Source organism: Mytilus edulis, chromosome 2 (genome assembly GCF_963676685.1).
Source record: "Mytilus edulis chromosome 2, xbMytEdul2.2, whole genome shotgun sequence".
Classification (NCBI taxonomy): Eukaryota; Metazoa; Mollusca; class Bivalvia; order Mytilida; family Mytilidae; genus Mytilus; species Mytilus edulis.
Window position 1 is genome coordinate 11,184,409 of NC_092345.1, and position 15,411 is coordinate 11,199,819.

A 15,411-nucleotide genomic window follows, 5' to 3' on the forward strand; every position below is an offset into this window, starting at 1 on the left:
TTTTAGTCCTTATATACCACATGTTAGTCCCCTTTTTATCAATTGTGACATCTCCAAATCAGACTATTAAGAAGATACCACAAAATATCACAAGATATCACAAGATACCATGGATATAACATATCGAGAATAAACTACTTGATATCCACGATTTTTTTATTTTCTATATAGTGTCTTGTAGAATTGTTAATATTTTCGTCGTTTTGTCATGGTTGACATGGTTTAGTGATTTGTTCCCCTGAATTGAGTTTTGATTGGTTTTGTCATGGTTGACATAGTTTTGTAATTTGTTCCCCCTGGACTGAGTTTTGATTGGTTTTGTCGTGGTTGACGTAGTTTTTTAATTTGTTCCGCTTGGACTTGTTTGTTCCCCCTGGACTTGTTTGTTTCCCCTGGACTTGTTTGTTCCCCCTGGACTTGTTTGTTCCTCCTGGACTTGTTTGTTCCTCCTGGACTTGTTTGTTCCCCCCTGGACTTGTTTGTTCCCCCCTGGACTTGTTTGTTCCTCCTGGACTTGTTTGTTTTAAATGTTCTTTTGGTATCTTCCACCTCTTTAAATGCCGTTCTAGTAATATAGTCATAACCTTGCCGTTCTAGTGATATAGTCATAACCTTGCCGTTCTAGTGACATAGTCATAACCTTGCCGTTCTAGTGATTTAGTCATAACCTTGCCGTTCTAGTTATATAGTCATATTAACCTTGATGAAGATATCGAGAAGATAATCGGGGGTTTAATCAAAAACATTTTGTGGAATGTATAATTTTATTTCAAGACCTTGTTACACTCATGCAGTGATACCAAACCAGTACCTTAATAAGGCATGATTTCACAAGATTTAAACTAAGAGTTAGTAGCGTTATCCATGAATTTTCTGATAGTAGTTTTGAAAAAAGGTACAAAAAAGTCAATAAAATTGACATTGGAAATCATCTGCTTTGTGTATTGTTCTCCTTTCGGTGGTGGTTTTATCTCTAACCCGTATCGATTTATTATGTGTGATATTTGGGTGCATTCATTACTTAATAACTATTTCATTTTTAATTTAACCCATACGATTGATTGTTGATGTATATCGACCCAAGCCAGAGTGTCCGGAGAAAACCACCGGTCTTAATAGCAGGAAATCTAGCCATAGTATAGTCAAGATTGGAGTGGAACGTACATGCCACGTGCGGTCACTACTAAATCACAGTCAGAATTCTACTTCGTCATATTTATCTTCCAAATGGTAATTACGCCAGATATTTTTTACCATTGTAAAAATGGAAGCCATTGTAGAGATGACGCGGTGCGACATAAGCTCTTGAAAACGGGCAAATTTGTCCACATAGCACCATTGCTTTAGCTTGTTTACCTTCTCAAACAAAGAGTTCCATGTCTTTTGTTTAATTCTAACTGGTATGAAACATTAGTAATGGAAAAAATGAAATTGAAAAGTGCTCACTAATTTACCAAGCGTGAAATAGATGAAGCACTTTTACTTGATTGCATAACATGTTGTTATGTAGTTCCTACCACAAAACCGCACGTTTGGAACATCAGTGTTTCTGTTCATACTAGAAGACGTCACGCTTGTTAGCGAAACAATAAGAGCATAATAAACAATTACTTTGGGGCAACTGTGAATACAAAATGTACCGCGCGCATTTTACGCTACAGAACGATCACCACGTCAGGTGCTTGTTTATCATATAATATAAGATTGGATAATGTAGTGAACTATATAATGTGTATGATTTATTCGGTAAAACAGTCCTGCAAAATCATTATTTTAAAAGTAACAATTACACCTCATACAAAACCAAGTTAGACTAAACGTTACAGTACCATGGTCTCTAAACGCTGTATCTATTTATCAGGGATATGACACCCAGTGAAAATAACTTCTCATTCCAACGACTGTATTGGTTGACGTATGAATGTGTGATAATGACACAACCGTAATACAGACAATAGCAAATAATACTTAGTAATGGTAAAACTTCAATTATTCCCTAATTCAGCGTTTACTTTCCAGTGGACTCGGGATTACCCCGGTATTCTTTTGGTTTGAGTTTTTCAATCTGTAGTTTTTAATCATTTGTGTTTTGTGACTGAGTTGTTTGTTTTTTACTCAATTTTTTCCCCGTCATGGTGCTGATACCCCTTAGTTATCTTCCCACCTTTCTAAAACATCAATACAAGCATATGAATACATTTTCCTTTTATTGCACCTCAATGCAAAAAATATAAATATTCAACAAAATAAATGTTTCACTCAGCGAAAAACTTGTCGATTACGAAAAGTCTGTGTTTCCGCTTGGTGTAATCGTTCATAAACCATGTTCAATTCCGATTCCGAATAAGTCAATTTGTTGCTAGATCGACTTTGTTTACTGTCACAACTTTTGGCAGACTTTCTTGGTCGTCTCTCTTGTGTTTTATATAACCTCCCCACAATCTCGTCTACTTGTGTGTTATCTGCCTCCCTGAAAGCTGGAGCTTTTGGTAAATAGGTTTTAAATTCCGGTACATAGTCGTTAAGCCTTTTCCTATATCTCTTTTCAAATGTCATTTTGTTTACTTCCTCTATCATCTTTTCTCTCTTTTCTAACTTTCGATTTAGTTTAGATTCTTGACATGCTAGTTCTATTCTATTCACACGTTCAGGGCCACTGTAAATATTTTTCAAATCCTTCAAAGATATACTTCCGTAAGTTGATCGGAATCTGTGAGCCATAGATATTTTTGATTACGTTAAATGGATGTTTCTATATCTCAAATATGTACCAAAATTTGATAGTTGAAACACACTTGACAACAAGTTTATATTCACGTTATGAGAATGAATTAACGTATGACAATTTTTAACATTAAATACTCGTGAACCTTTCTTTCTATTTTACACAATTTAATCAGTGTTCTGGGACATTCGTTTGAAATACAATGCACCCTTTTATTATTTTTAAACAATAAGACAGATATATAAAATTTCACTTAAATTGAGATTATTCATTCTCTGTTTATTTGATATTCTTTATTCTTTACTAAGTAAATGTCACAGTGATTATGTATTATTACGTTATTGTTTATCTATGATTAATAGACTAGAAAAGACGTGGAGTATCCATCCATGAAACAAAAACAGTTAATTCACAGAAAAAACAACACAGAAAGCAAAAGAACTTCACTTATATTGCTCTTCTTTATTTTAAATTCCCAAATTAGGCCTGCAACACAGAACGAAAATACTCCCAAAAGTTTTAGACGGTCCATAACGCCGGATAAACAGAATTATTTTCAAACTGAGCACACTACAACTTAGAATTGAAAATCAAATGCATGATGTAATATCAATAAGAAAAAATTGAGTTTATATGCATTTTCATCTTCTACAGGCTAAGGATATTCAATAATGGCCACAGTTCTAAAATGCCGGGAATATTCTAGGTTTATGATTTGGTGAGATTTTGGTTTATGATGACAGCAATAATATTGATACATGTATAAATCTATCAATGATAACAGGCTTTTAATCTTTACGCCAGACGTGTGATTCCCAAACACTTGACTAGTTTTAACCAAAAAATACCAAAATGCATGTCAAATCTGACTAGACTATATATGCCTGGGGATAAACAAACTTGGGATTTGCAGAAAAATTATGTAATGTCTGATTGAAATATAATTGATGCAGGTATGTGCAGACTTGAAATAGTATTGACGTGGTTTTGTGCTGATGTGGGATATATCTGGTGCGATATTTTCGGTAAACCGAAATCGCAAATGACATATCTCAGACGGTTCCAGAGATCCATTGGTTATTAAAGGCATAAAACATATTAGGATTATTTTTTGTGTACAGAAGAAGCGAGTATAATCGTTAACATAAAAAAAAAATCAGCAGTGGCATTCATATCATCTGTTGTACCACTTAAATCATTGGCACTCGTCAAACATCTGAATGGTCAAATTAATAACAAAGTTGTTATTAAAAGCAATTTCAATGTACGTGTCAAAAAGCTGTACGAAATATGCTTAATGAGAATTTTCAGCTCAGAGTGTCTTCCTTCACTCTATACTGATTTTTTTTAATGAATTTGTATTTGCCTGCTTTAAGATATCTAGGACAGACATCTGCCTGTAGGAACAGGAGAGTAAAACGAACACCAAACACCAGACGTAATGATCAGAGATTCTATCTACCAATGGCCCTTTTGTAAGAAGGAGTAGCCAATGAACCTATTGTGTTTACACATGTTTGCACCTGTTCTAAGTCAGTAATCTGAAGTACAGTAGTTGTCGTTTGTTAATGTAATTTATACGTGTTTCTCGTTTTTTAAATTTTATATAGATTAGACCGTTGGTTTTCTCGTTTGAATGGTTTTACACTAGTAATTTTGGGGCCCTTTATAGCTTGTTGTTCGGTGTGAGCCGTACATTGACCTATAATGGTTTACTTTTTAAAAATTGTTATTTGGATGGAGAGTTGTCTCATTGGCACTCACACCACATCTTCTTATATCTATGTACTGAAACAGTTTGTAGTAAAACAATTATAACCAAAATCCTCTACAAAAGACCCTTACGTCAATTATACAGCAACAATACAAGAAATAATCAAAGATATTTATAGGTCAATAAAAAGTTTTCAACCATTTTTATACGTGTCTCAACCATATATCAAGCTCTTACAGTTTCCCAGTCTGATAAGTCACCATGTCACTAGTAAGCACATTTGATAGATTGCTTACTATCTAGTAGTAAAACTTTGTTATCCCTTTAGAACAATCTACGCATGGTTTTAAATAAATTAGAGTGCATGCAGAAAATTAATAGGGAAAAAGTTAAATATTAAAAATTACTTACACACTTACAATTAAGTCATTACACAACAACATAATATTTGTCTTTGCTTAATATCCGCTGAATAAAAGGCGACACATGATATTCGTCTTTTGTTCTCCCACTATTAGAAGACGACCTTTTGAATTAGCCCTTGATGAGTTTGTGCCATACATTGAACATAACAAATGACTTTCGAATAAGAGGGATGTTATAATAACAAAAATAAATATGTTTAATGTTCTGGTTCTGAATTATTATTATAATTTTAAATAAATACAATCCACAAGAAATAATACAATAAAGATCTAAACGTTAATTACGAAAATAGAATGCTACAAAACAGAAATATTTGATCTTTATGGAATATTTTGTCAGAATTGGCAAGTGAATATATACTGACCGGCTTTAGAAACGCAACACTAGATTATTCTTTGTAATTCCCATTTTCAAATATTCATTTTTTTTGTAAACAAACTTATGAACAGAAAGTTCGTTCATTACTTCAATGTTTGAAAAAATGCCAGGCAAATTTTTTTAATAAATTACCTCATTTTCAAGGTTCAAATATTGTGGTATACACGAAAACCCTGGTTTTACCCTTACCAATGAACGTGTAACCGTCAAAAGCAATGACTGCCTGTAACAAACGCCAAAATGATTATCAGAAAGGTCAACCGATTCTGTTCGGCACGTTTTGGTTTCTGTTTTTCACTTTATGATTTTACCGTTGTTCCATCCATTACAATGGCTTTTGGCAATTATGCGGTTGAAACTTTAAGGCTTTGAATGTTTTTCTGCAGTCGATTTTTTGGCAGTTCAATTAATGGGAAACATTTATGGCATAAATCTGTGCAAAATGGTGTTCAGCAATTTGATAAGCAGTTGACGTTGCGACCGTAGGTCTGTCTCGCAAATGACGTTGCGTTATCAAATTCTATTGACGTTGCATTGTCGCTACATGTTGATCTGGTCATTGATGGTCTGCAACATATCCCTTCTACCGGTATCATTGTCGAAAGGACAATTAGACGAGTTTCTGACGTCAAATTGTCTGGTTGCAGCACGTTCACGTTTTTCTGTTTGCAGTATTCTAATGTGTTGATTCAGTTTTTTATTCCTCAGAATTTGAAATATGGTGATGCAACATTTTTTAACTGATTTAAGTGTGGCCAAGGATTGACAGAACTGTTTCACAAAGAAAAAAATGAAAAAAAAACTTTTATTGGCTTGAAATTTCGCTTTCTGAAATTCGTGCGATCTCAATAATCCGGTAGGTTTAATAACCATAGGTAAGTCAGATGTTGATTTTTTCAAAAGAGAAAGAATTGTGATAAGCATGAATAGTAGTTGGATGAGGATCAAACATTAGTTGGTGAAAAAAATCTACAAAATGAGTGTTGGGTTTCTAAAGCCAGTCAGTATATAATAGAAAAAAGGTCCTATCGCTGCACTTTAAATCTACGCGTCATTTCTCATCGTTGTACTTTTAATTACCGGATTGCGTCTAAGCTTAGTAATTCAGCTCGTTCTTATTGTTTTATTGGTTATAAATATTCGGAGGTATATATCTTTTCAACTGATTACAGTTGGTTTTATGTTGTGTTTAGTTGCAACACGGTCCCATGTTGGGGAGATTTGATCACTCACAATGCAAAAATGGGGAGATGTTGTATTATGTCAATGAGACAACCATCCACCAGAGTCAAAATGAAGTGGTAGTATTACTCGATTTATTTCACTTGACTGGGCGGAGTTTGACCGGTTCGCTCATAATAAACCAGTCCATCTATAGATAAGTGTTGTATGATAAACTCATCAATAAAATGTGTCCAGTCATTGTTTTGTAAATTCCTTTGATGACACTGATAGGTGATTAGAAATCAGTAATAATTATAACGGCAATCATCCTTATCACACACATCTTCAAATAGACTGTCCCTATGCAAATCAAAACGTAAGCTCCGCCCGATCAGTTGAAATAACATTGGTAATAAGCAAGACATAAGCCACCGTACGGCCTTCAACAATGAGTAAAACTCACATCGTAAGGTCGGGGATTAAATGCCCCAACATGAAAAAAAAATGAAATAATGGAATAAATTTAATAATAAAAACTAACGGTAGACAGCTCCCTCAGAAGCGAAAGATAAACAGCTGTCAGATAAAAGAGTATACATAACAACCATGTTAACCTCACCACATTATGTAAATGTCTGTCTCATTTCAGAGGCCTGAAAGTCAGTGGTTGTCTTTGCTTTAATACTGAAAGTCAGTGGTTGTCTTTGCTTTAATACTGAAGGTCAGCGGTTGTTTTTGTCTTAATACTGAAAGTCAGTGGTTGTCGTTGTTTTAATACTGAAAGTCAGTGGTTGTCTTTGCTTTTATACTGAAAGTCAGTGGTTGTCTTTGCTTTAACACTGAAAGTCAGTAGTTGTCTTTGCTTTAATACTAAAAGTCAGTGGTTGTCGTTGTTTTAATACTGAAAGTCAGTGGTTGTCTTTGCTTTAATACTGAAAGTCACTGGTTGTCTTTGCTTTAATACTGAAAGTCAGTGGTTGTCTTTGCTTTAATACTGAAAATCAGTGGTTGTCTTTGCTTTAATACTGAAAATCAGTGGTTGTCTTTGCTTTAATACTGAAAGTCAGTGGTTGTCTTTGCTTTAATACTGAAAATCAGTGGTTGTCTTTGCTTTAATACTGAAAATCAGTGGTTGTCTTTGCTTTAATACTGGAAGTTAGTGGTTGTCTTTGCTTTAATACTGAAAATCAGTGGTTGTCTTTGCTTTAATACTGGAAGTTAGTGGTTGTCTTTGCTTTAATACTGAAAATCAGTGGTTGTCTTTGCTTTAATACTGAAAATCAGTGGTTGTCTTTGCTTTAATACTGAAAATCAGTGGTTGTCTTTGCTTTAATACTGGAAGTTAGTGGTTGTCTTTGCTTTAATACTGAAAATCAGTGGTTGTTGTTGTTTTAATGGTTGTCTTTGTTTTAATACTGAAAGTCAGTAATTTTATTTGATTACTTTATGTTATGTTGGGGTTTCGTTAATTTGGCTTTTTGTTATCTCGTTTCAATGGTTAACAGTGACCAAATGTTGCTGGCATCCACTTTAAATAAACTCTAGTGAATAGTTGTCTCATTGACAATCATTCCATATCTCCCTTTTTACATTGCTTCCATAATGAAACCTATTGAATAGCGTGTAATTTAGGTATTCATTTAATTTGGAATTCCTTTTTATATTCCGCTTTTCAAAAAGAATAAAGTATAAAATGGTTTACTGATCCATTTGAAGTTCTATGCCAGTTAAATGGTCCTAAGTATTGTAAAAGACATCAGTGGAGTACATGAACCAGAAAGTACAAACACAAAGTTCAGGGACAAGTTAAACACCGAATCTAATTTTTAACAATCTTCCTTCGATCATAATAGAGATATGTCGTGTAGACTTCCTTAATTACATTCGTGTTTCCAAATATCTTTAGGCAATGCATGTCGCAAATTTTGTGCCAGTACCGTGCATATGCTGGAACGAATTTGTGTATAAATATAATGGACTGAGTTCCAAAATATTGCACATCTCACCAGTCTCCAAACTAAAGGTAAGTTGCTCAGTAATTAATGCACAACAGTAAGAGCTTATTTCCTAATGTATATAGAGTAATACTTTAGCTTTCTTAGTTTGTTTGTACAATTGTAATTTGGATAACTTCCACTGAAACTAAAATATCATATAAACAGGTTTAACTATGTCAATATATACTGTTTGAATATGTCAATCTTAACTACAAAGCTTAGGTAAACGTTTATATGAGCAAGGCAAGCATGACAACCAAAGTTTTACTCTACAAGAATACATTTCTGAAAAGATATGTGCTTAGTTTTCAATCAGATCACCTAATTGGTAATATTTTAATTAATAAGTCAAAAATGTATGCAGTATTAAATTCAGTTAGTTTTCATAAATTTTCATTTAGTGCTTATAGAAGAATAAGAATAATAATATTTTTTTATTCCAATTGAGGGTCTCGAAAGGGCATAAACATGTAACATGGTAATAACCGTACAATTTGAGATTAAAACAAATAACATTCAATAAAATCAAGTGACATATACCTGTCTGAAGTTAATTTTGAAGCAGCCTACGTTTTTGTAATACCCAAATGCAAGTGTGGTGGATTGTTAAATATAAGACAAAAATAATAATACATAGTAATATAAAGATATATAAAAAGTTGGCTAGCCCAAAGGGTTCCTTTACAAATTTAAAGTTCATTTATTTCGTATTCTGCTGTGTAGCGGAAAACCTTGATATTTTAACCTGTAGCCTTGCAAAACTTCTTCTGAGTTCAAATTTGTCCATCAATGTTAGCTATTTCTCAAAACTAATCTTTGATTTATGTATACTAGTATATATGTTTAGGTGTCAGACCACTAAATACTCCCTCTAATTACGAACGTAGCCCTACTCAGACACAAAATAGTGCTTTTGATGTCATTGTTTACTTAAACTAACGAACAAATTTGCAGAAATGCAATTGTTGACGAAAGCGAAATATATTTATACCATTTTGAGCCAAAATTCACTTGTCTTTTACTTTGCATTACAAATTCATACGCTACAAAGTATACTAATTTAAGATTTCCAGAAAACCAGGGGTTATTTTTGGAGTAGTTATTTTCCCGAAGGCAATTCTTTCATAGAAGATTTTAAACATGGGTTGAAAATTAAATTGGCATGTAGAAAGTTGATACATGTACAATTGAGGATATACCTGGTTTCTATAACGTTAAACTTAGGGTAAAATATTTAGAAAGCTGTGAAAATTGCAAAATTTGGTTGAAAAGATTGGGATTAAATAGTTGTCTGACACCTTTACCTACACATGATGTTTTATTTATTTGGTGAAGTGTTTATGTCGTTCATATGCCCCTTTGGATAGAGAAAAAATACTTCCTAAATTCACTACGATAACATTCTTTTGATTATTTTATAATTCGTTTAGACATTTGTTGTTTTTGGAACACCCAAAGCATACTAATTTTATGTGAAGTTTCTCAGGGGGTAAATCTGAATTTATATTTTTGAAAGTTACATAACATGCATCTTCCGTCTAACATTTTGAGGAAAGAGTGTGATCAAAACACATATTATTGTTTGAATGTGCAGATTCAGTAATACAATTTTACAAATATTTCCTCAATTGATAATTATTTATGATTTCAAGGAGTTCTTGTATAGTTTTACTTTTAGCACACGTAAGTGAGCCCCAATGAACTTAAATATAAATCAGGTACTTGTATTTTGAAACACATTCAAGGTTTATATTCTATAATGTGAATTTCTGATTAACTTGTCTGTCTGCCTTGTTCAAAATCTCAAAATCCTTGCTGAAAAACCAATCTTTACAAAAACTGTTAAGCATGTTCAATTTATCATGAAGCCATTTTGCTGATCTGGATAATAAAACAATATCATCAGCATACATTAAACAATGCGAATCTTTAACATCAACATTGCACAGGCTGCTTTTACCTCACAAATAGGTTTTTGGTAAATCATTCATAAATATCTTGGTTAACAAAATTGAGAATGGAAATGGGGAATAAGTCAAACAGACAACAACCCGACCAAAGAGCAGATAACAGCCGAAGGCCACCAATGGGTCTCGAATAAGTAATTATTTAATAGAAATCATCAATGACTTTATTTTAATATGTTTAGCATGATACTCATGAAATTTTTCTAATAGTAAGACCGAACCCCAGTCTTAAGTAGGTTAATTTTAATTGGTCTATGCACAGCAGTATCGTATGCCTTTTGAAAATCATCAAAACATGCAATTAGTCACTCTTCTTTTGAAAAGGCAGTATTTGCTTAGAGGCAGTTCAGTATGAACATATGGTTCGCAGTTCTGGCTTTCTTTGTAAATCAATTTTACTATAATGTATGATACTATGTTTCTGAATAAATCTGTAAAGTCGTTAACTTAAAATTCTGTTAAAAAGTTTTCAATTGCACCTGCTATCATTATTTCTATTTAATTATTAGAGTCCCTTGCATCGTTTTTTTTTAAATAATGGTATAATACAACCTTCAGCCCAGAATGTTGGGTATACACCTAATGAAGAAACAGGTATCAACTGTTGTCTGAAAACTTTTTAGATATAACTATCATATCATGCTAATGCTGTCTAAACACAATGCTTTATTGGATTTTAAATGTGAAATTGCTTTTTTTTCACAGTTAATATTTTAAATCTTTTTTTTTTTTTTATCAAAAATATGTTTTTTATAACCTTTATCGTTATTTCGTTTGAGTAAGAATTAAAACATAAGATACTAGAAGCTATGCTATATCTGATATTTCATAATACGTTACAAATCTATTTATGTGTCATCTTTTCTGTTGATTAATTTTTCAGCTACCAAGATGAGAACCTTTATTCTTCTAACCCTGTTAGCCCTTGTTGCTTGTGCTTATGCAGGCGGGTATGGTGGTGGTGGCGGAGGAGGATATGGCGGTGGTGGAGGAGGGTATGGTAAAAAAGGATATGGCGGCGGAGGAAGAGGTGGATATGGCGGGGGAGGTGGATACGGAGGTAAAGGATATGGCGGAGGAGGTGGATACGGAGGTAAAGGATACGGCGGAGGAGGTTATGGCGGCGGTCGCGGTGGAGGTGGATATGGAGGCGGCGGCGGTTATGGAGGAAAACGAGGTGGTGGTGGCGGCGGTTATGGAGGAGGTGGATACGGTGGTGGCCGTGGAGGAGGTTATGGTGGCAAAGGTTATGGCGGAGGTGGCGGCGGTTATGGAGGAGGAGGCGGCGGTTATGGAGGAGGAGGCGGCGGTTATGGTGGAAAAGGATATGGAAAATAAGTCTATCATTTGAAGACATATTAAAAATAGATCACAACTTTATTGTTCTCTTTGAATTACATATACTAATTTTCATATCTATTATGGTCTGGTTGGTCATTGATATTGAGGAATCTTTGACATCTATATGTAATAGCATTGCAGCTTCATATGCTTGATTCAATGCTAGACATAGAGAGTATGACATAGAGACCCGAAGACACACAAATCTCTGAAACATATCTAGAGATCCATTATAGACAAATGTCTATTCAAATGACCGGGGGTGACGTCTTGGTGAATTTTCACGACAGAAGTTTTCAATGTTGTAGCATATGTTGGCATTTCTCTTTATCAGTATCGTCTAATGTTGCAATATAATGAAGATGGTTGTATGATTTCCTTCAATAATCTATTCAGACAGATAATCTGTATATATTATTTGCCTTTTATCTACTTATGCACTACCTTCTAATACTTTTGGATTACCTCAGCAATATGTTTTTAAATTTCTTACTATTTATTTCGAAAATCTTCGTAGAATACTTAAATGCGAAATCTCCTTGTTTCCATAAGAAACCTTTTTACAACTTAAAACCTTTATCGTGTTCACTACCTGATACGAAGGTTTCTATAATGACATTTCTTGGAATAGTGTAAATGGTTTGTGTCTACTGCAGTTCATCCGAAGTTTGCCATAAAGTATCAAACCTTTTCTACAAGCAGTAATATAATATGAATGGACTTTTTTTAACATCACAATTAAAATAATGTCTTGTGTTAGATTAAAAGACCTTCGAAGGGAAAGAACGATGATATAAATAAGTTTCACAGTTGATGTTCTGAACATTGACTTAAAGCTAGAAATTGATACTGAGGGTCGATAAGATAAAAAAAAAAGACAAATGTGTCGATTTCAGCTTCCGAATGGAGATTTTTTTTGTTTCCATGTAGCTACATTCCAGCAACGCCCTCATATTAATTCCGGTTGGTATGATATTCCGTGCGTTCGTGTGCTATCATAATTTCTTTGATTGCTGCTTACAATAACATAAAAGTTCCATGGGTAGGAAGTTGAGATCATCCATTCGAAAGTTTTCGGTAGTTGGTTGAACGTTTTTTTGACCGTTCTGGTATGGAATTATATGTGTCAAAGATGACCACAGACATGTGTCAATTGTTATAACCACATGTTACACCTCTTTTTCTTAATTTGACTTCTTCGAATGAAGATTTATACTTGTATGAACAACACCACGTGTATATCCTTGAATATTTGGTAAAGCTCGTGTTTTTAATAAACGTTCAATCTTTAGATTTTTATGTATTGTGTTGTGGAATTGTTTGTATTTTCGTCATTTTCTATTCAAACTTAGACTCGGTTTTGTAATTTGTTCCCATAGATTTATGAGTTTGCAATGGTTTTGTCGTGGTTGACATGGTTGTGTAATTTGTGTTTGCTTAGACTTATAAGTTTTGAATGGTTTTGTCGTGGTTGACATGATTTTGTAATTTGTTCCCCTAGACATGTGAGTTTTGAATGGTTTTGTCGTGGTTGACATGTTTTTGTAATTTGTTCCCCATGACTTATGAGTTTTGAATAGTTTTGTCGTGGTTGACATAGTTTTGTAATTTGCTCCCCATGACTTATGAGTTTTGAATGGTTTTGTCGTGGTTGACATGTTTTTGTAATTTGTTCCCCATGCCTTAAGAGTTTTGAATGGTTTTGTCGTGGTTGACATGTTTTTGTAATTTGTTCCCCATGACTTATGAGTTTTGAATGGTTTTGTCATGGTTGACATTGTTTTGTAATATGTTCCCAATGACTTATGAGTTTTGAATGGTTTTGTCATGGTTGACATAGTTTTGTAATTTGTTCCCCTGGACTGAGTTTTGAACGGTTTTGACGTGGTTGACATGGTTTTATAATTTGTTCCCCGGGACTTATGAGTTTTGAAAGGTTTTGACGTGGTTGACATGGTTTTATATTTTGTTCCCCGGGACTTATGAGTTTTGAAAGGTTTTGACGTGGTTGACATGGTTTTATAATTTGTTCCCCGGGACTTATGAGTTTTGAAAGGTTTTGTCGTGGTTGACATGTTTTTGTAATTTGTTCCCATAGACTTAATAGTTTTGAATGGTTTTGTCATTGTTGACATTGTTTTGTAATTTGTTCCCCTAGACTTATGAGTTTTGAATGGTTTTGTCGTGGTTGACATGTTTTTGTAATTTGTTCCCATAGACTTAATAGTTTTGAATGGTTTTGTCATGGTTGACATTGTTTTGTAATTTGTTCCCCTGAACTGAGTTTTGAATTGTTTTGTCGTGGTTGACATGTTTTTGTAATTTGTTCCCCTAGACTTATGAGTTTTGAATGGTTTTGTCGTGGTTGACATGTTTTTGTAATTTGTTCCCCTAGACTTATGAGTTTTGAATGGTTTTGTCGTGGTTGACATGTTTTTGTAATTTGTACCCCGGGACTGAGTTTTGAATCGTTTTGTCATGGTTGTTTTATAATTTGTTCCCCGGGACTTATGAGTTTTGAAAGTCCATTTGGTATTATCCACCTCTTTTTATAAATGTCGTTCTGGTAAAAATGTCATAAACTTGACAAAGATGTCGAGAAAATAAATTAAATCTTAGATCATGCAATATTTCGTGGAATTTATAATTCTATTTCTGGATCTTCTTTCACTATGAGATATATATCCCGTACCACAATAAAGACATGATTTCAAGATATTTAAACGTGGTGTAGCTTTATCAATACTATATAGTATACATAACTTTTCTAATAGTCGTTTTGTAAAAAGGTACACAAAAGTAAATAAAATTGACATTGGAAATCATCTGATTTATGTATTGTTCTCCTTTCGGTCGTGGTATCGATGTATTATGTGTGATATTTGGATGATATCTGGGTGCCTTCAGGCTTCTGTTAGAAAATCAGTATTTTAATGTTAATTCAACCCATACAATTGATCGTTGATGTGCAACGAATTAAGCCACAGTGGCCGGAGAAGACCACCGGCCTTTGTCAGAAAAACTAGCAATCATAGTGAATTAAGATAGGAATTGAACGCACCTGTCACGTCCGACTACGATCAAAATAAGAATTAATGCTGGGTTTAATTTTTACTACAGGGTTGAAAAGTAATGAGGGTCAGTAAAGGAAATATTGATTGTTGATTGATTGTTGGTTGCTCAACATCCAGTGGCAAATATTTTATACATGTTCAGGACGAGAGCAGGTTAACAATAAATACAATAGGTAGGTTGTGTAATACTAGTGGTCATCCGGGTTGATGGTCGGGAAAATTTGGACTGCCACTTGAAAATGGGGGATATATTGGATAGGGACAGAAATTTTGCCTTGCAACAGGCCACCTACGGACCCCGCAACGAGTTGTTGCGAGGGTTCTTAAAGTACAAAGAGCGTGGCACTCTCTTTTCACGAGGCATCGGATTTAACATCCCCATTCTGACCTCACGTGGCTGCAAACTTGATAATCCCGCACAGCAAAACGGACGCCCCACTTCGGCAAGCGTTTTACTGCCGGTCGGAAGAAGATCAAGTTACCATATTTCTATTCCCAAGTCACCCTTAAGGACCAGCGAAGGAATTAAATGCGAATCTACAGTGTTTGTAAACAAGGCCATGTGAATGCTCCAAAATGCCATATGACCCTATGTTTTTATTGTTGCAAAAGATAGGGCTACATT

At 34.1% G+C, this 15,411-nt stretch overlaps 1 protein-coding gene across 1 annotated transcript; it reads left to right on the forward strand.

Moving 5' to 3' along the window:
* The first annotated feature begins 8,291 nt into the window (after positions 1-8,291).
* On the forward strand, positions 8,292-11,746 carry LOC139510478 (protein FAM98B-like). The gene is made up of 2 exons (XM_071297052.1): positions 8,292-8,430; positions 11,255-11,746. The coding sequence occupies exon 2, from the start codon at positions 11,263-11,265 to the stop codon at positions 11,707-11,709; it is 447 nt and encodes a 148-aa protein (XP_071153153.1). The 5' UTR covers positions 8,292-8,430; positions 11,255-11,262; the 3' UTR covers positions 11,710-11,746.
* Positions 11,747-15,411: the final 3,665 nt, after the last annotated feature.

Bases quoted from the DNA above. Each gene is read 5' to 3' on its own strand.
- LOC139510478 (XM_071297052.1), top strand. From the start codon at position 11,263: ATGAGAACCTTTATTCTTCTAACCCTGTTAGCCCTTGTTGCTTGTGCT.